Source organism: Anolis sagrei, chromosome 4, assembly GCF_037176765.1.
Source record: "Anolis sagrei isolate rAnoSag1 chromosome 4, rAnoSag1.mat, whole genome shotgun sequence".
In the NCBI taxonomy this organism is placed as follows: Eukaryota; Metazoa; Chordata; class Lepidosauria; order Squamata; family Dactyloidae; genus Anolis; species Anolis sagrei.
In genome coordinates this window covers 130,599,680-130,625,763 of record NC_090024.1, presented here as the reverse complement: position 1 = coordinate 130,625,763, position 26,084 = coordinate 130,599,680, and the positions used below count along the sequence as shown (strand labels likewise).

At 39.6% G+C, this 26,084-nt stretch overlaps 1 protein-coding gene across 9 annotated transcripts in view; it reads left to right on the top strand.

Annotated features, from left to right (window-relative positions):
• PRRC2C (proline rich coiled-coil 2C) overlaps positions 1-26,084 on the top strand; it is an 81,573-nt gene that overhangs the window by 37,895 nt on the left and 17,594 nt on the right. For 5 of the 9 annotated variants that reach the window (XM_060774362.2, XM_060774358.2, XM_060774360.2 and 2 more), the window contains exons 16-27: positions 1,964-4,330; positions 5,622-5,815; positions 5,952-6,106; positions 8,323-8,665; positions 9,746-9,831; positions 10,214-10,399; positions 16,077-16,328; positions 18,661-18,886; positions 20,935-21,138; positions 21,905-21,961; positions 22,406-22,518; positions 24,794-24,930. In XM_060774362.2, coding sequence (XP_060630345.2) covers positions 1,964-4,330; positions 5,622-5,815; positions 5,952-6,106; positions 8,323-8,665; positions 9,746-9,831; positions 10,214-10,399; positions 16,077-16,328; positions 18,661-18,886; positions 20,935-21,138; positions 21,905-21,961; positions 22,406-22,518; positions 24,794-24,930 — 4,320 coding nt within the window. The remainder of the gene's footprint in view (positions 1-1,963; positions 4,331-5,621; positions 5,816-5,951; positions 6,107-8,322; positions 8,666-9,745; positions 9,832-10,213; positions 10,400-16,076; positions 16,329-18,660; positions 18,887-20,934; positions 21,139-21,904; positions 21,962-22,405; positions 22,519-24,793; positions 24,931-26,084) is intronic. The other 4 variants (XM_060774366.2, XM_060774363.2, XM_060774361.2 and 1 more) reach the window with 1 other exon arrangement.

The window sequence follows — 26,084 nt, the reverse complement described above, 5'->3', positions numbered from 1 at the left end:
CCTCTCTTTCTTCTTCTTTTCTCATTCTTTCTTTCAGTTTATTCATCTCTCTCCCCTCTCCCCATATATTTTCCCTATTTTCCTTCTCCCCCCCCCTCCCCAAAGGTCCCTTTTCGCTTTCTATTTTATGTACATTCAATTTGAAAAATCTTTAATTAAAAAAAACACTGGATGAGATAATTCATAAGCATGCGGTGGTGTGTTATCAGTATGCTGATGACACCCAAATATATTTCTCCATGCCTTCAAAAACAGCCTTAACTTAGGGTAGCAGGTTTCCTCTAATGAATGTGTGAAGGAGGTAATGAACTGGATGAGGAAAAACAAATTGAAACTGCATCCAGGCAAGATGGGGGTGCTTGCTGCCAGGGGTCCTAACCTAGGGATGGAGGTGTGTCAACCAATTCTGGATGAGGTTACACTCCCCTGAAAGATTGTGTTCGCAGCTTGGGAGTTCTCTTGGATCTGTCTCTCCAAATTTCAGCCCAGATAGATGTGACACTCAGGAGTGCTTTCTGTCAGCTTTGGCTGATAGGCCAGCTGTGCCCCTTCCTAGATTTGGAGGACCTGAAGATGGTGCTGCATGCACTCGTCACCTCAAGGTTGGACTTCTGCAATGTGCTTTACATTGGGCTACCTTTGTAGCAAGTTCAGAAACTCCAGTTGGTTCAAAATGCAGCTGTCAGATTGGTTACAGGAGCATCCAGAAGTGAGCATATTACACCGTTACTAAGGTCACTCCACTGGTTACAATTTAGTTTCTGGGCAAATTACAAAGTGTTGGTTTTGACCTTTGAAGCCCTACATGGTTTGGGCCTAGGTTACCTACAGGATCACCTTTTTCCTGTAAAATTCACCCCAAACGCTTAGATCTTCTGGTGAAACGGCTACTCTGGCCTGGCAGAACCCAACTGTCAACCGTTACCTAGAGAACCTTTTCATATGCTGCCCCAAGACTGTGGAACAACCTACCAGAAGAGCTCTGACAGCTAAATGATTAGATATTCAGTCACAATTTAAGATCTCTTCAAGCAGGCATACTCAGTCAATTGTAACTTGTGGATTTTAACCTCCATTTTACCTGTGTGTATCTTGTTATATGTATTTAATAGTGCTGTGTTTTATCACTCTGTTTTAATCCTGTTGTAGCCCGCCTCAAGCCACAAGGAGAGGCGGGTAATAAATTTATATTATTATTATTATTATCATTATTATTATCATTATTATTATCATTATTAAACTAATAGATGAATTAGTAGATAATCCGCACACAAATCTGCCATTCAAATGTGCGAACTAAATTATTTTTTCAATTTCATATCTTACTTGTCATGACTAATTTGAACCTGAACGTTTGCTAAGTTCTCTATTAGCCGTGAATGTCACGGCCATCTATAATCAGATGGATTCTGTAAAGATGGAACAAAATGATATTCTAACAGTATTTGTATATTAAAATTACTGAATTGGTAACTTTAACGATCATCCCAGTACTTTCTGAATATCTATCTGCTGAGCTAATTGCCATTGAATTTGGAAGTTTTGATGGTACTTGATTCCACAGTTATTTATTTCATTGTACTGAAGTTAAATGTTGCAATAAATGTTTTAGTGTCTGTTTTGTAAGCCCTTATCAATATCTTAGTTTTTGGAAGTTTCTGACCCTATGTGCTAAATATATTCTATAATTGCTCTTCAAACTGAGTTCAGAATAGCTGTCACCCAAACATATTGTAACTAACCCTAATTGTATTTTAATATATTCTAAAATGTGGATGGATGGGATCCTTGAAGTGACTGGATTGACCTTGAAGGAGCTTGGGGTGGTGACGGCTGACAGGGAGCTCTAGCATGGGCTGGTCCATGAGGTTACGAAGATTCAGAAATGACTGAATAAATGAATAACAACAAAATGTGGACGTATTGATAAGGTTTTCACTAACTGTGGCTTGCTTGCTTCTAGGCCAAGAGCACTTCTGGATCAAGAACAAATGCCTATTCAAGTAGTTTACTCAGAACCAAGTCAGGTGGACTCCCACACAAAAACAGATTGTTTCAAAGAGCCTGGTAAAGTAAATGTACCAAAGTCCACAGAAGAACCTTCTTGCCAAACCGACACACTCACTCCGTCAATCGACTTTGAAGCAACTGTCGAAAATGTCTTGCAGATCTCCCAGGAGGAGCAAGTGTCTAAAGAAGAGAATAATTCTTTCCCAAGGAAGAGCTTTTCATATGAATCTAGCCATTCTTTGAAGTCAGAAGAGCAAGGGATTGATGTACTAGCAAATGTTATGAAAGCAAACAGCAGGCACATTGAGCCCAAAGAAGCAATAGTCGAAAGAGTGGAGAACAAACTGAAAAAAGAAGGATTTACCAGTAATAGATTGTCAGAAGGTCCGAAACCGGAAAAACCTTTCAAACCTAAATCTGAAACTCGGTGGGGTCCAAGACCAGGTTATGGCAGAAGAGAAGATGGTAGTGATAGGCCAGTAAGAAGATCTGGTCCTATTAAAAAGCCCATCCTTCGAGATATGAAAGAAGAGCGTGAACAACGAGAAGAACGTGAGCAGAAAAAAGAAAGAGGAGGGGGGAAACTGACAAATGAGAGATTTAGCAAGAATGAGAAAAGGGAACAACCTCTGGTGCCATCTCTTAGGCCAGAACCAGAAAAGATTATTACAGGTGACAAAAAGGCATTGCAAGGCACACCTCAAACTTCAGAACCTGCAAAGAGTTCCATGGAATCTGGAACTACAGTTGCACCTTCTGGGCAGCCGTCCCCTGTTGTCCAGGAATCAACAGTGATAGCACCTGTGGTGCAACATCCCACTACAGCCCAAGCACCCCCACCTGCCGTTCCACAACCACCTAGCCCACAAATTGCAATTGAACCCCCATCTCTTACTGTCCAACAGTTACCTGTTCATCAGCCTGTCAATACAGTGAAGGAAGAAAAACAGCCAGAGAAAGTAATCAACAAAGAAAAACCTGTCGAGAGACCTCATATAGAAACCAGGCCTGTGAAAAGAGAATCTGGCTTGCCTCCCAGAACATACTGGAAAGAGGCTAGAGATAGAGACTGGTTCCCAGACCAGGGATACAGAGGTAGAGGACGTGGCGAATATTATTCTAGGGGACGCAGCTATAGAGGTTCTTATGGAGGCAGAGGTAGAGGTGGTAGAGGACACAACAGAGACTATCCACATTACAGAGACCCCAAGCCCAGAGTGGAGCATGTGTCTTCTGGTCCTCTCAGACAGAGAGAAGAGAGTGAAACTCGTAGTGAGAGCTCTGATTTTGAAGTAGTTCCTAAACGGCGAAGGCAGAGAGGCTCAGAAACTGATTCTGACAGTGAAGTACATGAAAGTGCCAGTGACACCCTTCTTTCAGACAAAGACAGTTTAAGCAAAAGTAAACATCCCAAAAGAGATGAAAAGGCTGACGTCAAAAGGCCTCCAAAAACCTTGCTCTCTTTCAAACCTGAAAATAATATCCAAGAGGAAAGTAGAATTCTAGATAAAACTTACGGGAAGGACGACGAGAATAAGCCCAAACCAGGTTTTCTTCCTAAAGGAGAACCTTCTCGATTTGGAAGAGGAGGAATGTTTAGACGTGGGAGTAGAGAGCCAGTTAGCCGTCCATCTCGGGCATCTACTCTTAGGAAACCAGGATACAGAGAGAATCAGTGGAATTCAAGACAAACAGAAACCACCAAAGCTGAAGATATAGACTCACAAGGAAGGCATGGACATTGTGGTTCGATACCACTAGATAAAAGACAACCTCCAAAGTTTGAAAGGAAATTTGATCCTGCTAGAGAAAGGCCTCGAAGGCAAAGGCCTGCGAGACCTCCCAGACAAGATAAACCACCACGCTTTCGACGTCTAAAAGAAAGAGAGGCAGCATCAAAAATAAGTGAAGTCACAACTAGTTCATCATCAAGTGCTGTGGTGAGCAATGCCCTTAATGAACAGCCAAGCACTACATTAGATGTTTCAGGAATCAAGACACCAGACTTATCCAATCAGAATTCTTCAGATCAGGCAAATGAAGAATGGGAAACTGCTTCAGAAAGTAGTGATTTCAATGAGAGGCGTGAGAGAGATGAGAAGAAATTAGCAGATGTCATGGCACAGGTAACTGTTAAGGCTGGAGAAAGTACACTAACTCCCAAAAGAGAAATTGCCAAGAGAAGTTTTTCCAGTCAACGACCAGGGATAGATCGGCAGAACCGTCGTGGCAATAGTGGACCACCCAAATCTGGACGGAACTTTTCAGGACCAAGAAATGAAAGGAGAAGTGGTCCTCCACCAAGAAGTGGGAAAAAAGGGTAAGTCTGTTTCTTATCAGAAAGCTATCAGAAAAAAAACAACATCAAAAAACCAACCTCCTATTATCTGCTTAGATCACTGATTTTAAGAGATGTGGTTAATCAGGGTTCTTTGACTCAAGAAAGCAGAATATGACTATGGTCTGTCTGTTGAGGACTTAAAAGAAAATCTTTATGGTGGGAGGCCAATTTTGGGAACCACGTTAACATAAGTGGGCCAAAAACTACCATTACTATTATAAAGTCTTCTGGAAAACAATTACAAGGGAAATATGTACCCAATATATATGCTATGCTTTCTTTTGTTATTTCAAAGTTTGGATTTGTAAGACACGTCTTTGCATCCTTTTTCTTTTAAAAAATAACACTCTGACATAATTATCTCAGACTATTATCTACTCCATTATTGAATAACCTGTTTTAAGACTCTTCTGCAAGTTCAGATTTCCTGTATGTTAGGAGGGAGGGGTGACACTGAGAGAGAAGGGGAAAGAAACCGACTGAAAAGAGGTGCTGTATCTTTAGACACCTTCGTTTTTAACAAATCTGATGGGTTTTGGCTTGCACAAGTAGTTCAGTATAGCTAGGTTATAAGCTTTTTTCTAACATATAGCATTCTGATGCATGCCTTAAATAGTGGCATTTTTTTTAAAAAAATGAGATTTCCAAATATCTATATAAATAAAAATGTAATTTTCGTTTGTGGGATTAACTGCATTCAAAAACCACTGGACAAATTGACACAAAATTTGGACTCTGCACCCCTAACAGACCAACAAGTGACCATCACTCATACCCCCCCCCCAAAAAAAAAGCAGTGGAAAGGACTTTAAAACCCCCTAAAGTTAAATGATGATACAGCACATTTGTGAAAACAACTCCCTCCACCTGCTTGAGGGAAAAGAAAACAAACAGCTGCCCCGACTCTCCTTTGCCCATGCCTGTGCTACATCGGAATGCTGCAGCTCTCAGTGGGTCGTCTTGGCCCACAACAGTTCAAGTTGTAACCCCTAAGACGGCGGTAGTTGGGAGGAGCGACAAGCAGACCTGAGGGTGACGTAAGAGCATAAGGAAAGTGTGTGTGCGTCTGGGGGTGGGGGGTAGTCACTCACCTTGAACATGAGCAACCAGGGAAACTTCGCAAGCGGCTCAGACCACGCCTCAAGCCCAGGCCACTGTCTACAGGCACCACGGTAGCCGCCTGGTTGGCTGACCATCTGGCCACAGGCCCCACAATCCATTACTATGCTGCTAGTAAAGTTTTATTCCTTGACTTATCTTTCTGGTACAGACCATTTGAAGAACAGACACCAGTTATGATTAACGCTGAGCTAGTCAGCAACAGTTTGCATCAAGAAGAAGGTACTAATGCATTAAAAGGTTCTAAAGATGCCAACAAGAAGCGAGAAGAGCCCAAAGCTGGTCCAAAGAAGCCCAAGGAGAAAGTGGATGCAATCTCGCAGTTTGACCTTAATAACTATGCAAGTAAGTGCTGACATTCTTAGGATTTTTGAAGTAGAATAGTAGCAGTTGCCTAAAACAATTTTATGAGTATGACATTATTGATTTATATAAGAGTTAACTTTAGATCCAACTAAAATTTTTTGTCTTTTTTGTCTAGGTGTTGTCATTATTGATGACCATCCTGAAGTAACAGTAGTTGAGGATTCCCAGTCCAATTTGAATAATGACGGTTTTACTGAAGTAGTATCAAAAAAGCAACAAAAACGCTTGCAAGATGAGGAACGAAGAAAGAAAGAGGAACAAACAGTTCAGGTTTAACTTTCATGCATATTATCACTTTATAAAGATTTTCTTTTTGTACAGAGAATCATAGATTTTAGTCATTTTTCAGGCTGCAAACAAGTAGCCATCCATGTGTAACTTAATTCCTCTGAGTGGCAAGATAGGCTGGGCCTCGTGATTTAAGCTTTTTTTGCTTTCAGAATAGTTTTATTCCTCCCCAGCATTTCTTTCCTCCTGCTTTAGCTCAGAGGAGATGTGCTTCACTTTTCTGCCTGGCCAACCTTTAGCTTACTCTTTCCCCTCTTCTCACATCTGATTTCATTTGTCTTATGCTCTCCTGTGTTTCATAATCCTTCTATTGGCTATGTATTTTTTTACTTCTGTTTTTGTTTTAACATTGTACACTATAATCTCACACCGAGGAAGAACTTTAGGCCCCTCTTGTAGATGTATCTGTCACTGCTTTCATATCAATCAAGGCGACATTGGGCTGCAATAGCAAGAAGATCCATATTAGATGTAGTTGTATCTTGCAGACTAGTTACTTCCTTGTTCTGAGAGCTTTTGACAAGGAATCATTATAGTCTATTTTGAGTGAAGCAGAGTATTCCAAAGTCTGTATAGGTTTTCATAAGAAGAATGGGAAACAAACTTGAGAATGCAACAAATAGTCAGCAGACTTGATTTACCGTATATACTCGAGTATAAGCCGACCCGACTATAAGCCGAGGCACCTAATTTAATGATAAAAAATTGGGAAAACATATTGACTCAAGTATAAGCCGAGGGTGGGAAATGCAGCCACTACTGGTAAATTTCAAAATAAAAATATATACCAAGACTGCCCAACTCTGATTAAATCATTATTCTAACCTTCTTCAAGGTGAATGTACTTACGTATCCTTCCAACAATAATAGAGTAAAATAATCAATGTAATATAATAATAATAATAATAATAATAATAAAGTAAAATAATGGAAATGCAATAATAACAGTAATAATAGAATAAAATAATAAATGTAATAATAGAGTAAAGTAATAAATGTAAGAATAAAGTCAAATAATAAATGTAATAATAATAATAATAAATAGTGTAAAATATTAATAATAATGTAAAATACTGTAAATGTAATAATAATAAAGATGGTAAAATATCTGGCCACGGTGGTCCACGCTCTTGTTACATCCCGATTAGATTACTGCAACGCACTCTATGTGGGGTTGCCTTTGAAGACTGTTCGGAAACTCCAACTAGTCCAGCGGGAGGCAGCCAGAATACTTACAGGAGCATCATACAGGGAGCATACCACCCCCGTGCTGTGTCAGCTCCACTGGCTGCCGATCCAATTCCGAGCTCAATTCAAAGTGCTGGTTTTGACCTACAAAACCCTATACGGTTCCGGCCCAGCGTATATGTCCGAACAGATCTCCCTCTACGTCCCACCTCGGAATCTAAGATCTTCTGGGGAGGCCCTGCTCTCGACCCCGCCTCTATCACAAGTGAGATTGGCAGGGATGAGGAGCAGGGCCTTCTCGGTGGTGGCCCCTCACCTGTGGAATTCACTCCCTGGGGAAATTAGATCAGCAACATCCCTCCTTTCCTTTAGGAAAAAAATTGAAAACATGGATTTGGGACCAGGCATTCGGACAATCTGGCAGATAAAGAAAGGACTTTGACGATGGACAGGAATTGACTAAGTGGAATGGAATTATGGAACTCTGAAAGACGAACGCTGAGCATGAGATTAGTTTTATTGATTGTGTGATATACCGACTGTTTTAACTGTGATAATTGTTTTAACTCCTGTTTTGTACGTATGTGTATTTTGTATTTTGTATAGGCATCGAATTGTGCCTTTTTGTAATCTGCCCTGAGTCCCCCCTCGGGGGTTGAGAAGGGCGGGTAGAAGCACTCGAAATAAATAAACAATACATGAAATAAAAATAATACTAACAACAGAGTAAAATAATAAATAACCTTGACTCGAGTGTAAGCCGAGGGGAGTTTTTTCAGCTTAAAAAAGGGGCTGAAAATCTAGGCTTATACTTGAGTATATACAGTAATTCAAACATGCGTAGTGGGGTATGCTTCCATTCCAGAACAAGATTGCCGTTTTAAGCTCTTCTTCTTTTGGCTTTAGTACATCTGAAGCATTCTCTGATCCAGGCTTACAGGTTCAGACAAATACACCTCAGGGATCTGGCCAGGGAACGCCTCATAAGCATGTTTCTTTCTTATCTTTAGGTTTGGACAAAAAAGGGTTCAAATGAAAAAGGAAGATGCTCTAATTCCAAGCTGCCACCCAGGTTTGCCAAAAAACAACAGCAAGCAGCGGCAGCTGCAGCTGCTGCTGCTCAACAGGTTCAAGCACCGCCTCAGCCACAGATACCATTACAGTGTGTATCTCAGGTTCCAAGTCCACAGGCTACAGTTCAGCCACAAACACAGGCAACCTGTCCAGTGAACAACAGCACAGAATATACTGTGATAAGCAAAAGTCTGCAGGATACATCTTCCCATGTAGGAGCTGAACTGTGGGATAATAAAGTTCCAGCTACAACAGTTCTTGGTGATATCTCTAAAAAATGTAAGACTTCTTTTCTTACTCATGCAGGCATGTAAGAAAATGTAATATAAATGTGAACATCATTGTAAAATGCCTAAAGTCTTGGAGAGCTTAAATATTTTTTCTGTATTCCTCAGTTAAACTTGGCTTTAGATTTTGGAATTACGGCATAGAGAACCAGTTGTGATGTAAATTGATTGTTTGTCAAAGACTGAAGAGGTATAAACATCCCCCAAATGGCAACTAATATCACTTCTACCTTCCTGGGCATTTTATGTACTTAACCATAGGAATGCTTCTTGTTAGTTAGTATTCTACTTGCTTTTTTCTTAAGAAATCTCAAAATACAATGAGATTTATTTGCTGCTTTGATATAGACCATCTGTATTACTTCCTGAGTAATCCTGGTTTTAATTCCATGCTTTTCTAGGCTAATTCAGGGAAACTTGTTCAGATTGTAGGTTCCATTCTTAACTATAGTAAGATGTTTACAGTCAGCGCTCCACATTGGCAGAGGACCCACATAAAAGGGAAAACCACAAATAAAGAATTTTTATGTGAGATAATGCTTCTATATTGTTAGGTTTTCCAGCATGACACTATGGTTAGCTTCCTCTGGAAGCTGAATAGTCACATTGGAGGACCTAGAGATTTCCAGAGAAGTGTTCTCTCTGGAAATCTCTAGGTCCTCCAGCATGATTAGAGGAAGTTGACCTCTACTGGACTCACACTGGAGGATTTCTTAGAGATTCCTAAAGAGAACATTTTTAATCAACTCTAAGAATAATCTTCAAAAGTCACAACTACAAACGTGGTGGAATGATTGTATTTGCTTTTTCCATAAGTGCTAAGCTCCTCAGAGTCTGGCTTATTTGTATTGCACCATTGGTGGGATATGGAAAGATGAAGATGCTCAGCTCTTGACATATTTATCGTTTTTTTGTAATTTCTCCTCCCTATGCAGATAATTAGTTCGCTTTCCCTGTTATACAAAATAATTGGAGATCTATATCTAGTTAGGGAACTCTGTGTTGTTTCTGTAAGTGAAAGTTGCAGTTGGCTAATGTTTTTCTGACGTAATTTCATTTTCTGCACTTTCAGTGGGACCCATTAGTCCTCCACAGCCTCCTTCAGTAAGTGCATGGAACAAACCTTTGACATCATTTGGATCACCTACATCTTCAGAAGTAAGTAACATATGGAAAGGAAACAGGATAAAGCATATTCTCATTGATAACAATATGTAGCATGATTTTTTGTTCCTGGGTTATAAATGGCATTTTCTAATTGGTGCTATCATAAAAATATGGAAACAGTTTATTAAACTGCAAAAACTTTGTTTTTGCGGGACATCCTACATCACATTTTGCTATAATGTTTTATCACCAGTGACATACCATCATAGCTGTTACAGTTCCCAGTAAGAAAATAGATAGGAATCTTCAATTTTCATGATCATAACTTAACTTGATAGTATAATTTGAGCTCCCAGAAAGTATTTTAAGTACAGCACTCCAAAATGAAATCATGCTTGAAGTTCAAATTTTGAATTTTTTGAATCTTCAATAGGGAACAGCAGCTGGCCAGGAGAGTGGAAATGATTTGGGAATAGAAACTATTCAGTTTGGAGCTCCAGCGTCTAGTGGAAGTGATAATGAGGTTGGTCCAGTTTCAGAGAAACCTTCTGAGAAGCTTCTTGAACCAAAAGAGCAAAGGCAAAAGCAGCCTCGGGCAGGCCCAATAAAGGCACAGAAGGTAAGCGAAACCTCTATCTTTGATACCCTGAGGGCTAAGAGTGGCATTGGGAGAGCGGGAGGAACCTTCACTTGATTATATGGAGAAAAAAACAATGATTGATGTCATATTTATGAAAAAAGGGAGGAAAATTTTGGTTCCTGTGTAGCATGTGCATATATCAAAGTCCTACCTTTGGTTCTGAAATTTTCAAAGTGTTGTAATTGTTCCTGAATGTATTTAAGAAACATTAAATGCAAAAGCTTACCTGTACAGTAGAGTCTCGCTTATCCAACCTTTGCTCATCCAATGTTCTGTATTATCCAACACAGTCTGCCTCCCCCCTGGATCCATAGCTTTTTCAAAACATTGTGATGTTTTGGTGCTACATTCGTAAATACAGTAATTACTACATAACATTGCCATATATTGAACTTATTTTTCTGTTGATTTGTTGCAAAACATGTTTTGTTGCTTAGTTTGTAAAATCATAATGTAATTCGACATTTCATAGGCTTTTCCTTACTCACTTCTTATTATCCAACATTTTCCAAAATTCTGCCGGCCCATTTATGTTGGATAAGGAAGACTCTACTGTATATGGAAATAGAAATGGCCTTATAGTTAGTGGCTTTAAATAAGTTATATTATCATTATCTTTTCCCTTTAGTTTTGTTCTTTCAGATAAAATAAAGGATGAATAGTCATCAGGCATTTAAGTGTTTGAAATTCTGTATTTTTTACAAAATCGAGATTCTTAATACAAATTGTGTTGGTCAGGTGAAAACAGGAATCCAAATATTGAATCTTTTGTGTACTTCTAAAAAATGGTTTCATTCAAGCTTTTTTACTTCATTACAATACTTATATTTGACTAGCTGTGCCCTGCCACGCGTTGCTGTGGCCTATAGTAAAACTTATCAAAGTTGAGGTAGATATCTGGACTATTATGAAAGAGAGGTACCTACCTATTCCTTCCCCCTTTTCCTCCCCCTTTCTCTCCTTTCTTCCTTCTCTACCTCTTTCTTTCTTTCACTACTTGGTTTCATCCTTCTCTCTTTCCTTCATTCCCTCCCCCTTTCTTCCTTTGCTTTTCTTCCCTCCCTGTTTGCTTCCTTCTTTCACTTTTTATTTCCTTTTATTTTACCACCATCATAACAATAACAATAATGCAATGCATTGCCTCTGGGACCTGACACCTCTCCCATTCCTCCAGGGTCTCATAGGAACAATAGCATAATAATAATAATAATAATAATAATAATAATAATAATAATAATAGAAATAACAACCTTTACCCGCCACGTGTTGCTGTGGCCAATCTTCCCTCTTTCTCTCCTTCTTTCCCTCCTTCCTTCCTTCCTTCCCTCCCATCTTTCCTTCTCCTCGTCTTTCTCTATCTTTTTCCTTCCTTCCCCCTTTTTCTTTCTTTTCTGCTGTCTCTCTTTTCTTTCCTTTTCTTCTTCCTTCTTTCTCTAACTTTTCTTCCTTCCCTCTTTTTCTTTACCTCCCTTTCTGTTTCTTCCTTCTTTCCTTCCTTCCTGTCTTTCCTAGATTTTGACAGGGCGGGAAGGGGCGGGGTGGGGTTTGGAGGGGGCGTGAAGTAAAAGGAGGTAAGATTGGGGTGGGGGAGTGATGGAGCGTGGGGTTGCGTGTGTGTGTGCAGCGGCGGGGGGAGTGATGGAGCGTGGGGTTGCGTGTGTGTGTGCGGCGGCGGGGGGGAGTGATGGAGCGTGGGGTTTGTGTGTGTGCGGCGGCGGGGGGAGTGGGGTTGCGTGTGTGTGTGCGGCGGCGGGGGGAGTGATGGAGCGTGGGGTTGCGTGTGTGTGTGCGGCGGCGGGGGGAGTGGGGTTGCGTGTGTGCATGCGGCAGCGGGGGAAGTGATGGAGTGTGGGGTTGCGTGTGTGTGTGCGGCGGCGGGGGGAGTGGGGTTGCGTGTGTGTGTGCGGCGGCGGGGGGAGTGATGGAGTGTGGGGTTGTGTGTGTGTGTGCGGCAGGGGTGTGTGTGTGTGCGGGAAGCGGCGCGGCGGGGCTTGGAGTGGGCATGGTTTCCGCAGAGGGAACGTTGGCCGGAAGGGCATGTGCGCGCGCCAGGGAACTTGCGGCTGGGCGCCAATGCGCATGCTCAGTTGTTTTGCCGTTTTGTGAGTGTGTTGTTGTGTTGTTTTTCATTTTGAGTAGATACGTTTGTACCTTGTGGGTTGTGTTATGGGCATGGGAATTTTGGTTAAGTTTCGTTGGGGTTTTTTTTTTAGTTTTGTTTTTTTGCCGTTTTGAGTGTGTTGTTGTGTTGTTTTTCATTTTGAGTAATATGTTTGTACCTTGTGGGTTGTGTTATGAGCATGGGAATTTTGGTTAAGTTTCGTTGTTTTTTTTTAGAGTTTTATCCTTTTGCCGTTTTGTGAGTGTGTTGTTGTGTTGTTTTTCATTTTGAGTAGATATGTTTGTACCTTGTGGGTTGTGTTATGGGCATGGGAATTTTGGTTAAGTTTCGTTGGGGAATTGTTGAATTTTGTTGTTTTGCCGTTTTGTGAGTGTGTTGTTGTGTTGTTTTTCATTTTGAGTAGATATGTTTGTACCTTGTGGGTTGTGTTATGGGCATGGGAAATTTGGTTAAGTTTCGTTGGGGGATTTTTGAGTTTTGTTGTTTTGCCGTTTTGTGAGTGTGTTGTTGTGTTGTTTTTCATTTTGAGTAGATATGTTTGTACCTTGTGGGTTGTGTTATGGGCATGGGAATTTTGGTTAAGTTTCGTTGGGGGATTTTTGAGTTTTGTTGTTTTGTCGTTTTGTGAGTGTGTTGTTGTGTTGTTTTTCATTTTGAGTAGATATGTTTGTACCTTGTGGGTTGTGTTATGGGCATGGGAATTTTGGTTAAGTTTCGTTGGGGGGTTTTTGAGTTTTGTTTCCTCGTTGGATGCCCCTAACAAATTTATATATATAGATTAAATACTTCCGTGGCCTGTGGTTCTAGAGATAGTTGTAACTGCCATTTCATTGAGGTGTACTGAGCTTTACATTCCACATATTGAATAATTTTGGATTTAAATATATATGTTTAAATTTAATTTGAAACTGTAATTGAACAACTAACTTCATTAAGTATAATCTACTTGTTACTTCTATTCTCATCCAATGGAGAAGTAGCCTTCTAAGCATGGAATAATTCATGTTGCCACCCCGGTGAGGCAAGGGATCACATTAGAGTTTGTTTGTTTGTTTGTTTGAAGCCAGGTCCTTTTTTTGTAGGATCCCTGGCTGCTCCTTCATCTTTTTCGTCTTGTCTCACCTAGAAAAGGTTGTATTTGTACTCCACATTTTCTCTGGTCTGTTTTTTCCCTTATTTTCACTTTTATCTATTTCCTGCTCCTGTGCAGTCAGTTTTGGAATCTTCTAGAAAGCTCTTTGATACAGAAAGGCAGTAGCTCTGCCCACACTTCCCATATAGTATATAGCCAGTGGGAGGGGCTACTGCCTCAGTTCCTTTTGTCTGCCGCTGTTGCAGCCCTGTACCTTCCCATAATGCTTATTGACATTAGGATTTTTTTTCATTCCCTCATATTTTTCCATCCTTCTACACTGCCACTCCTTACTCCTGCATTTCCTCTTTGTATTTTCCACGTGTTCCTGGGGACAGGAAAAATCAAAACTAAATTGTCTTAAGGGCAGCTTTGCCTTCCAGTCTGAAATTACCCTGAAGTACATCTGGATTATCCAGAACTACTAGTTCTCTCCCTTGAGAAACATAAAAATGTGCACCTGTCAGCCATCTCAATTCTCTCCTCCGGAACCTCTGGCATTATTCATGAGAAGGACTTGACAAAGATAGATTTTATGCCCCTGGAAGCAAATCTTAGTCCAACCAACAATATTGACCAGGCAAAGGCTGCTGAGATCTCTTCAACCCTCCATCACAGGAACTTGGAAGTAACTACCTCCAAGTGTGGACTTTGTTTAAGGGGGCAGTTGAGGGAACTGAACCAAGCACAGTGGCCACCTCCACCTTCCTTAGTGCAACTCCCAACAATTCAAGCATAGGTTGTTCTATTTATTTATTTATTTACAACATATCTACCCCGCCTTGAGGGAACTCAAGGTGACTTGATGCCTCCCTAGAAGCTGCAAAAGGCACCAGGTCCAAAATGCAGAGACCTGAAGTGTATTTTCATTCCCCTTTGTGACCAGGAATTATGGTTACATTTTCCCACATTGGTAGCCAAACAAATTCACCCATTAAAAAAATATGCTAAAAGACCTAGAATTTATTCCACATATATGAAAGATGTAGTAAGAATTTGTTCTATTTGAGATCGAATTGCATCTCTTTCCTGGATGACTAGCCAAGATGGGCAAGAGATCAAGAGATTACTTGCTCCAGCATCTAGTCCGCATCAACAGTACTTACCAGTTGATACAGATCCAGTGTAATCCCACTTACAGAGTTGCTGGACACCTCATTATTGACTTCTGCTCCAATGACATCTAAGTCGAGATATTTTATCTGTAAAAGGGATACAACTGAAGGTTCTAATAATGGATACATTGAATTACAACCAAAGAATACAGGAACAAATAAACAATCAAAAGCAAAAAAAAAAAAAGAAGAGATAAACAAGACATTGATACAATAACACTTACACCAGTCATTGGGTGTGTTTCCAGTCAATCAAGCAAAATAGTTGGCTAGTCTGACAGCATCCTGACTGTACAACTGTGGTTCTTTGTGTGGTCATCTGTTAATTCACCTATCCTCCTCCCTACTTATGCTGTTGATCTTCTAGCAGATTTTCCATGCCTCCGTCGTGATGCACTCTGGCATATGGGAACTGAGGAATAGATCAGGAATGCTGATGCTCACAATTAGAAGATGGGGATAGAGGCCATTCAAAATCACTTGGTTTAGCTATATTTTTTCTGAGCAAATCTGAACTGTCACAGATCAGATCCTTCTATTAGAGTTCACAGATTGCCACTTCAAGAACCATAGTTACATGTAAGCAACATGTTCTTTCCCCTCCACCCTAATGAGATGGATTAAGGTATATATTTTTGTGGCCAGTGAGTCTCAAGCTCCCCAAATCATAAAATGTAACACCACATTCAACCAGATCAGCAGTTACATCAGCAGCTTTCTTGACCAATGCTCCATTTAAGAAAATCTGCAGAGCCTTAACCTTGGCTGTGCCCTCTACTTTAACAAAACACTATAAACTAGATAAATTTGCTTCATCTAGGGCCTCCTTTGTCCATAGGGTTCTACAGCAGGCCCTGCCAGCATGATTTCTATGCCTGATTCCTGTTTTTATGATTTGGTAACATACTAGGATGGCTTCTTCTCCACCAGCTGAGGATGGCACATTGGAGAAATTACCATGAATACCCAAGAGCCATCCATATCCAATCTAGGGAGGCAGCTCCCACTGTCCTATTCTTCTTCTGAGGACTCTTCTCTATCTTTCCTGTACTCTTGGTTAGGGAATGAACTGAAGGAGAGACCATGGATCCTACAGAAAATGACTTTGCCTAAAGAAATAATGTGACCCTTGCCTGGGCAGCAACAGGAGTTAACCCATACTTGGGTGACTCTTTCTTCTTGGCTAGAGTGGACACTCACCGTAAGTCCTCCATTGTGCCATTTCATCCTGTGACATTTAGCATGCCATACATGTAATACTGATTTTATCTATTTATTTATTTTTAGCTTCCAGATATGAGCCCAGTAGAAAATAAAGAATATAAGCCATGCCCCATTGGGAAGGAGCGGTCACTAAAGAACAAAAAAGTAAAAGAGGCTCAGCAAGGCAACTGTGAGGTACAAGAGAAATCCAGTCCTCCTACAGTCCAAAGTCCAGAACCCATTCCTTCAAAAGAAACCAATGCAGCTTCTGAGCTTGGTACTGACATGGGAACAATTATGTCTGTATCTGCTCCAGAATTTGAAGCAGCCCAGAAGGTAAGCACCAGTGCCAAGTAAAAATAGTTGTAACTGAATATAGCTCAGTATCATCCACCAATATAACTGTTGCGGTCAGCAGAACCTCTGTATGTCTGTTCATATGTGTGTATGAATCCCACTTGCATCTCAAGCACACCGCACCTCGCCATCTGCTTCCATCCTCTACTAGTATGGCAAACATCTTTAAATGATTTGCAAGCAATGAAAGAATGGAAAGTTCTGTTGTGCTAACAAGTTGGTTAGTAGCACAACATTAAATTTGGCTCCAAGATGATAGGTTAAAGAAAGAATGGAATTATCTGTTGATGGCACATCTTCTTAGTTAAATAATATAAAGCAAGATTCTTGCATTCATATAGACTATAGAATTTGAGATGAAATATTACGAACATATGTGATATTATTAATCTGTGTGGTTAAAATGTCATTTACTTTAATTTTAAATCAGTTTCTTCCTATTCTTTGGTTCTATTATGTAAGGTTAATTGTGAGAGTGCTGCTAATGTCCAGGAATAAGACAACATGAATATTGGGTTTCTTCTTGTAGTTGTTTTTTTAGGAACAATTAGTGAGCTTCTGTAATGAACTGCAAATTGTTCATGCAAAGTTGTAACCAAACTTGAGTAATATCAAGCAGAATGCTATTTTCATAATATATATTTTGGTGTGTGAAAGGAGACTCTGTATTTGAAAGCTGTTTTCATTTCTTTATGGTTGCCTGACATTTGAGCAAAGGGAAGCAGAGTTTCCTCTTCTTGGTGTTCTGTGAAAATCGCAAATATGGAATATTCCTACACATGCACAGCATTTCGGATCCTTCTAGAAAACATTTCATGACCATGTCATGTATCATATTTCCCTCCTTATTCTATGAAAGCAACAATTTGAAACGCTTAAGCCTGAAATGCTATCTAGTTCAGGAATGTTGTCTGAACTTTACTTTTGATTGGACTTTTGTGATAGAGTAAGCTAGAATATAATGTGTGTTGTCTGCCCTTCAGAGCTGTTAAACTGTCGACCGAATTATCTTAATCCTCCCCTCTTTATTCCACTATCAATGAAGCAACTCACTCTTATTATCAGAGTCATAGTTGTTATTTTTCTTCCCATAGAAAAAAGTTGCTTATAGACAAATGGTTGCAGAGAATTTTCTGAGATGGGTGTGTTAGAGGAGGATTTATAGTATTAAATTTTTGGATAGAAAATAAAAAAGTATAACTATAATAAAGTGACCAAACACATACATTTTTTAAAAAATCATACTAATTTACTTTCTAACTAGTACAAAAAAATGTACACCTGATAACAGAAAAAACTCTATAAATACAAAAAATAAAGCACACCAACATCCTCAGTTAATATTTATAGGTACTTTTCATTTCGTTTATTAATGCCTAGACTAGGAGTCCTCCTTTTAAGCAGAGGGCCAGTTCATGGTTTCTCAGACTGTTTGCAAGGGGGGGGGGGGACACACTATATCTGTCCACCATTATAAATTCATTTTAGGGGGGTGGGTTCCAAAGGAGGTTACAGGGAGAAAGAGAGTTCTTTATACACTTGATGTCATAGTTTAAGGTGGTTGATGACTAAAGTTACCGCCCCCTAGGTCTGTTGGAAAGTTACTGCCACAAGGTCTGTTGGAAACAAGGCAAGTGAGATTTATATATCTGTGGAGTGGAAGCAGCCAAGCTTTGAATTTGCAAGGCTATTCAATGCTAATCAAGGTGGCCAATTGCAACAGTTACACTTGCCTCCAGCAGACAGACGAGTTCTTTTTCCCAAATTGGACAATCCACAGATATATAAACCTCACTTGCCTAATTTCCAACAGACCTCCCAACCTCTGAGGATGCCTGTCAGATGTGGGTGAAACATCAGGAGAGAATGCTTCTGGAACATGGCCATACAGCCTTGAAATCTCACAGAAACCCGGTGAAAAATAGTGCTATTTTTAAAAGTTTAAACTTTGGAACAGAAAAAAATCTGCTCAATAGATTGTGTCATTAGAACATTTTAATGTATGAAGTTAATAGCCAAGTTACATTTCTAATAGATGTTCTTGAGGAACTGATTTTTAAATAAAAAATAAATTGTGATACTGAACATTTCCATTTGATTTTAATTGTTATTGTGTCTTCTCTCTTATTCTGTTTTAGAAGCATTGAACTGTTTCAATATTGAATGTTTTTACTGCACTTTATTTTCCCTGGGAGCTCAAGTAGAAGAGTATAGGTAGTCTCTAGTATTACTTTATATGAACATATGACAGCTCGCAAATTAGATCTATTAATAGCCATCTCAGAATAAAGTAATTCCTCTTTTTGAACAGATGGAATCTGCTCGCAAAGCATGGGAGAATTCACCAAATGTGACGGAGAAGAATTCACCAGTGACTTCAGCAGCTTCTCCTGTTACTGGTGGCAATAGTAGTGGAAGTGGAGGTGGGAACAGCAATAGTAGCAGTGGACCAACCAGTGGTACATATAGCTCTTTCTCAAGTGCATCCATGCCTCCCATTCCTGTGGCTTCAGTTACACCTACAACATCATTGTCAGGTAAACACCTTTTGACTGTCCTAAAAGTTACTTGGTCCTTTGCTATGCTATCAAGCTTTCCTTGTTCCCTCTTGAGTATGAACCCGTGTATAAGTCAGCTTCATTGGATAGTTCTTGAGCTCCCTTCCCATCTATATAAATAAAAATGTAATGTTTATTTGTGGGATTAACAGAACTCAAAAACCACTGGACAAATTGACACCAAATTTTGACACAAGACACCTAACAACCCAATGTATGTCCTTCACTCAAAAAAATTGATTTTGTCATTTGGGAGTTGTAGTTGCTGGGATTTATAGTTCACCTAGAATCAAAGAGTATTCTGAACCCCACCAACGATGGAATCAAACCAAACTTGGTACACAGAACTCCCATGACCAACAGAAAATACTGGAAGGGTTTGGTGGGCATTCACCTTGAGTTTTGGAGTTGTAGTTCACCTACATCCAGAGATCACTGTAGACTCAAACAATGATGGATCTGGACCAAACTCTACACAAATACTCAATATGCCCAAATGTGAACACTGGTGGAGTTTTGGGAAAATAGAATCTTGACATTTGGGAGTTGTAGTTACTGGGATTTATAGTTCACCAACAATCACAGAGCATTCTGAACCCCACCAACGATAGAAATGGGCCAAACCTCCCACACAGAACCCCCACGTGGGCCACAGCAACGCATGGCAGGGGACAGCTAGTCTATATATATGAGGAATTTGATCATTCACATTTTTCAGTATTCATGCAAGGTTCCTGTGGATCCTGAGTGCCCATTGTACTGAGACAACCAGCATTGTGTTTTTCTCAATTAAAATTGGAGGGATACTTTAAAGTACTTCAGATTTTTGTCTGTATTGACAAAACAGAGGTTGTTTTCCTGCAAAAAGAAGAACCTCTTCTTCCAAGTAGTATAGAATGATGATTTGCTCTTTCAAGGCTACTATGAATCTTTCTCACTCCTCAGTCTACCATTTTGAAGTAATAGCTCTAAAAAGCTTGATAATCCTTAAAAAGAAACCAAGCTGTAGTCTCTTTTGTGGATAACTGACCCAAAGTTTTTGCCATAATTTTACCTGGATACCTCTAGACTTTTGGTCTGATTGTATTGTAAGCTGCACAAACTAGTGCATATTTCATCCAATGTTAGTTTAGTTTTGTTTTCCATCTTTGAATCCCAGTAAGCTTTGGAAATCTTGAAAAGAGCTATCTCATGGGAAAGAAAAGGGCAAATATTCTAAAGTTCAGTCAAGCCAAATGGCATTTTCCTGTGTGTAGGGAAATAAGTAAACTGGATGGGGTACATGTGATTCTGGATGGAATTGCATTTCCTTGGAAGGACCACATTCACAACACTTGCGACCTTTAACACTGTCTGCAGAAGGCATAAGTAGTAGTGATAGTCAGAAACACCAGGATAGAATATCACTCATGATCCCACATCATGAAAGCTGACCTAAGATTTGATGAAATATGCACTGGTTTGATTCAGACTGCGTTGTGATGAATTGCCTTTACAGGTGACTTTTAATATTTAAGCATAAAATACACCACACAGTCATTCAAAGTTCCACAGTATTCTTCATCAGGCAAAGATGTTAAAATTCATATCAAACGAAAATGACAATGTTAGAGTTACAAGTCTAGATTTTGCCTTGCTTTTGTGTCCGTTAAAATAGTTTGGAGGGATGCAGGCAGAGGCTTCACTTTTCTTTGGTAATCAAGCAATATAATTTCAACTGAATTAGCAACAATAATATTGCAATATAATGGTATAGTGCAATATAGTAATATATAACACTGATATTGTACTATGCTAATAATATAATATATTGTATGAAAATATATCTTGTAAACTGCTCTGAGTCCCCTTTGGGGTGAGAAGGGCAGCATATAAATGCCGCAAATAAATAAATAAATAAACAGAAACAGTGGCTTCTGCCCTATAGGCTATCATAAGTGAGAGAAATAAGCTGGCAGTACAAGCTTCAGTAGACTAACTCTAATTTATCAGGTGTTAAATAATTGCTTTTCTATTTGTAATTTTAGGAGCTGGAACGTACACCACCTCTTCACTCAGCACGAAAACCACTACCACTTCTGACCCACCCAATATCTGCAAAGTGAAGCCACAGCAGTTACAGACAAGTAATTTGACATCCGCCAGTCACTTTTCCCAGCTGAATTGTATGCCATCGCTAATTGCCCAGCAACAGCAGAGTCAACAGGTCTATGTACCTCAGTCAGCAGCAGGTAATGCTACGTGATATTCATCACAATATATTTGAGGGTTATATGCTTGTTCCCCCCCCCCTCTTTAGGCAGGGTTAATTAAGTTCTCAACTAGTAGAGGAGTAGTCCACACAGCAGAGGGTTAGCTCCTCCTACTGAACATAGTTTCCAAAGTAGGGAGGAGGAAGCCTTCTCTATTCTTGACTTTGGCTATTTGGGACAAATTCGTGGAAGTTTTGGACTTATTCAGCAAGCTTCCTTCTGTGGCCCAAAGTGGGGTAGAAAATGCAAACATAATTGTGCCTCTTCCACACTCTGAGGCAGAGAGATCCACTGTTGAACATCTCTTATGGTCAGGATGTTCTTCCAAATGTTTCCCTGCAAATTGAATCCATTACTCTGATGCTCATGTGAGGCCGCGCTGAGTCCCCCTTGTGGAGAGAAGGGCGGGATATAAATATATGAAATAAATAAATAAATATGATTTCCTTGATCTCTAAACTCTATATGCCTAAGGATGCAGCCTAGAACTGCATCAGCTTTTTAGCTACCGCATCACAAGTGACTCTTATTCAGTATGTTGTCTACCACAATTCTTAAAGCCCCTTCACATGTGCTGTTTTCACAGCAGGTGTCACCCATCCGCTATCTGTTCATTTTATTTTTATTGCCAGTGTGTAGTACCTTATATTTCTCCCTGTTGAAATTCATTTTGTTAGTTTTAGCCTAGCTTTCTAATCTGTTCAGGTCATTCTGTATTCTGATCCTGTTCTCTGGGGTATTACAGATTCTCCCCAATTTAATGCCACCTGCGAATTCAATAACCATGCCCTATATTCCTCTGGTGAGTACCCTTTGGTTTGGCCAATTAACCAATTCCCAATCCACCTAAGAATAGCATTGCCTAGCCCACCCTTTACTAGCTGCTTTGTGGGAATCCCATGGGGGCCCTTGTCAAATGCCTTACTGAAATCAAGATATGCTACACCCACAGCATACCCTTCTTCTACCAAGCTTGTAACTCAATATTAAAAAAAGAGATAAGGTTTGCGTGTCATTCCTTGTTTTTGAGAAATCTGTGTTGACTATTTGTGAGTATAGCATTCCTTTCTAAGTGCTTACAGATTGTCTTTTTAATGATATCAGGTTGACTGGGAAATCATTTGAAAGATTATAGGGGAGCTTTTTTGCCTTTGAACTTCCTGTTCCCTCATACTTAGACAAACTAATATACTTCTTATGCTAGTTAACTTACACTTATTTACTGTTTCCCCCTGTTGTTCTATAGCTCAAATTCCAGCTTTTTATATGGATACAAGCCATATTTTCAACACCCAGCATGCACGCCTGGCTCCACCTTCACTGGCTCAACAACAAGGATTTCAACCAGGACTTTCACAGGTATTTTTGACAGGATGGTAAATTCCTAGACTGCAAAATTTATGCAGGCTTATATGAAGCTCTAGCCCAGGCATGAGCAAACTTCACCCCTCAGGTGTTTTGGATTTCAATTCCTAGAAATCCCAGCTATCTTACCAGATATGAGGAATTGTGGGAATTTAAGTCCAAAACACTTGGGAGGCTGAAGTTTGCCAATGCCTAGTCTATTGCCCCCTCCTCAGCCACACCCTTTTCCTTGACACTCTCACAGTCATGTAGGCCTAGAAAAAAGATCTTTTTGCTGCTAATAGGAACCTTTAATCCAGGGGTCCTCAAACTAAGGCCTGGGGGCCAGATGCGGCCCTCCAAGGTCATTTACCCGGCCCTTGCTCAGGGTCAACCTAAGTCTGAAACGACTTGAAAGCACACAACAACAACAACAATCCTATCTCATCAGCCAAAAGCAGGCCCACTCTTCCCATTGAAATACTAATAAGTTTATATTGGGTAAAAATTGTTCTTCATTTTAATTATTGTATTGTTTTAAAGTGATTTTTGCACTACAAATAAAATATGTACAGTTTGCATAGGAATTCATTCATTTTTTTCAAATTATAATCTGGCCCTCCAACAGTTTGAGGGACTGTGACCTGGCCCTCTATTTAAAAAGTTTGTGGACCCCTGCTTTAATCAAATTATAGAAATACATGAATACTGAGAGTTTTTTATAGGATATGTGGAAGGATAATAGTTATCACTATTAAAAGTGAGACATATTGCAAGTGAGGGTTCAGCTATCTATTGTGGATGCCACTGTCCAGTTAAACTGAGTTGTAGCAACAACCAGTCATCATAGTAGGGCATTTATTTATATTCACAAAGGAGGCATACTATTACGAAGGTTATACTTATCAGTTGGAGTGCCTGCTCTACTCTGCAGTTTCTGTAAGTCGAGATGGGCAACAGACAGAGTGGATATTAACACAGAGATAAATAGTTAAGGTACTTACGTTCAGTTTTTATTATTAACAAATTCAAATACCCCCAAATAGACCACTCAAACTTTAGTTTAATGAAATTAAAGGAACAGAGATAATCAATTACATTTTGTATCTATAAATTTGTGAGCCAAGATGGTATAGTGGTTTGAATGTGTGACTACAACTCTGGAGACCAGGGTTCAAATTTCTGCTTAATCATAGAAGCACATCTGGTAACCTTGGACAAGTTGTATTCACTCAGGCCCCTTCCACACTGTGCAATATCCCAGGATCTGTTCCCAGATTATCTGATTTAAAATGGATTATATGAGTCCCCACTGCCAGTGTGGAAAGGGTCTCAGCCCCAGGAAAGCAAAAAATAAATAAAAAACAAAAACCACCTCCTTCTGAATATTACAAAGTTTTCCTTAAGGTGGCCATAAGTGGGAAACTACTTAAAGGCAAACAGCAACAACAACAAATCACTATTTTTATTGTTTAAGTTAATTAAATTAATTCTAAATGAATTTATAGTACCTCATGGTAGAAAGAGATGGGTAGAAACTGCTAGAACTCTGGTTGCTGATAGCAGGTACTATCAGATAAGGTTTTACCTTCTGGCATTTGAGGAAGGCTAGGAAAGATGTGTCTCACTTGTTTGCTAAGGAAATATAGATTCTATACTGTTCACTGGATTGTATTTTGTAAAATCTGCTGTTTCTTTCTATGCCGTTAAACTTTGGCTTTCATTTTAGCATTGCTGTGATGGATTGCTTGCTTATTAGCTAAAGTGACTGTGTTAACAATTAATTGATTGAAAGCACTTTGAAATAATTTAAGACAGTCACCTCATTCACTTCTGATTTAGGGAAAAGGCCACCTCCGTCTAAAACAGATACGGAGGATGTGGTGAAATTGCCTTCCACCGTGCCTATTGGGCATGAGGAAAGTTTTTTAGAAAAAGTATTTTTATAGGGGAAAAATATGGCAGCTTGGGTGTTTCAATGTGTCCACCCTGCTTTGAGCCCAAAATCACATACAAAAGCTGCAGGACTTTGTGTTCCTTTGTTCTTTCTGACAGTGTGTGATGTGCCTGTACAGTTATTAAAGAAAGCTGTAGGCCAGTACTGTAGAGTGCTTGGTTTGCATGAAAAACATGTGAATGCCTTTGATGAAAATATCACAAATAATAGGACTGGAAAAACCCAAAGAATCCACCATAAAAATAGACAGGCTCATTGGAGTTATAATAAAATTACTTTGTATATCTTGGATATTTTTAGCTTACCTATCCAAATAATATTTCTTTGTTCCAGCCTACTTCAGTACAGCAAATCCCAATCCCAATATATGCACCACTGCAAGGCCAGCATCAAGCTCAGTTGAGTTTAGGAGCAGCTCCTGCTGTGTCCCAAACTCAGGAATTATTTAACTCTTCATTGCAACCCTATAGGTAAGTATTATAGAGAATAGAACACAAAATAGGTATTCGGAAACTGTAATTTGTTCTCTTAAATGTGTCTGCATCCTTGCTTATTCTATTTGTGCTTATTAGCACAGCCAAGTTTTTAAAACTGCATTGAATTACTCAGAATTAAACAATATCATTATGACCCCGGTAGGAAATGCATCTAGAATGTCACATCCAGTAAAAATACAGCTTTGCCTGCTGGAGAGGTTTCACCATCTTACGTGTGTTTGTTTTTTTGTTTGTTTGTTTGTAGCAGCTATTTGGATAATGTTGGTCAATAGGCTTGCTTGATCCCAAAAAATGGTTAAAAACTCGTTTCGGATGTAGGGGGCGCCGGTGGTTCGATTCTAAAGTCAATTCTGATTTTCACAGAAAAAAATGTTCAAAACTTTCCGAAACTTCCGAATCCTTTCGTTAATGGTTTGAAAGTGTTATTTCCTGTTTCATTGGGTGGTCTTTACTTTGAAAGTAGTTGTTTTACTCCAGGAGCGGGGAAGAGCAAGCGGAGAAAATTCCTTCCTTCTCCAGTTTAAAACTGGCTTCTCTGGCTTGAGCCAGAAGCAGGGAAAGCAAAGGGAGGAAATTCAGCCTTCTCCGGTTTAAAACTGGCTTCTTTGGCTTGCGCTGAGGCCAGGGACCAGAATAATTTCCGACTCACTTCCTGAGTCAGAAGTAAAATGGCAAGAAGGGCAAAGGGACTTCTGATTTTCTAAAACAGTTCAAAATCGCTTCAAAATGGTAATTTTTCAGAATTTATTCCGAATTACGAAGATTCCGACTGGACCTAACCATGCCTATTGGTTAAGGTCATTTGCACAAGTTTGTGTCTTCCAGAAGCCATATGAGGGTCCAATGGAGAGGTCTTTCCTCCAATGGCACCTACTTTGATTTCAGTGAAATTGGTTGTAGTTGTGAACAACCTGTGTATTTGGTATGGAAAATTTTCACTTATCAGTGTAAAAATCCATTTGTGCACATCCTTTCTTTTTACTGCTGAAAGGATGGTTTGTTCAGCAGTCATCAGAGTAACTAGGAAGTAAATTAGATAATACTAAGGAAAAGGGTGTTCTGCTATAGTTATCCTCTCTCATTACACAAATTATGTTTTCACATCTTACCAAACCATACAGCTCTGG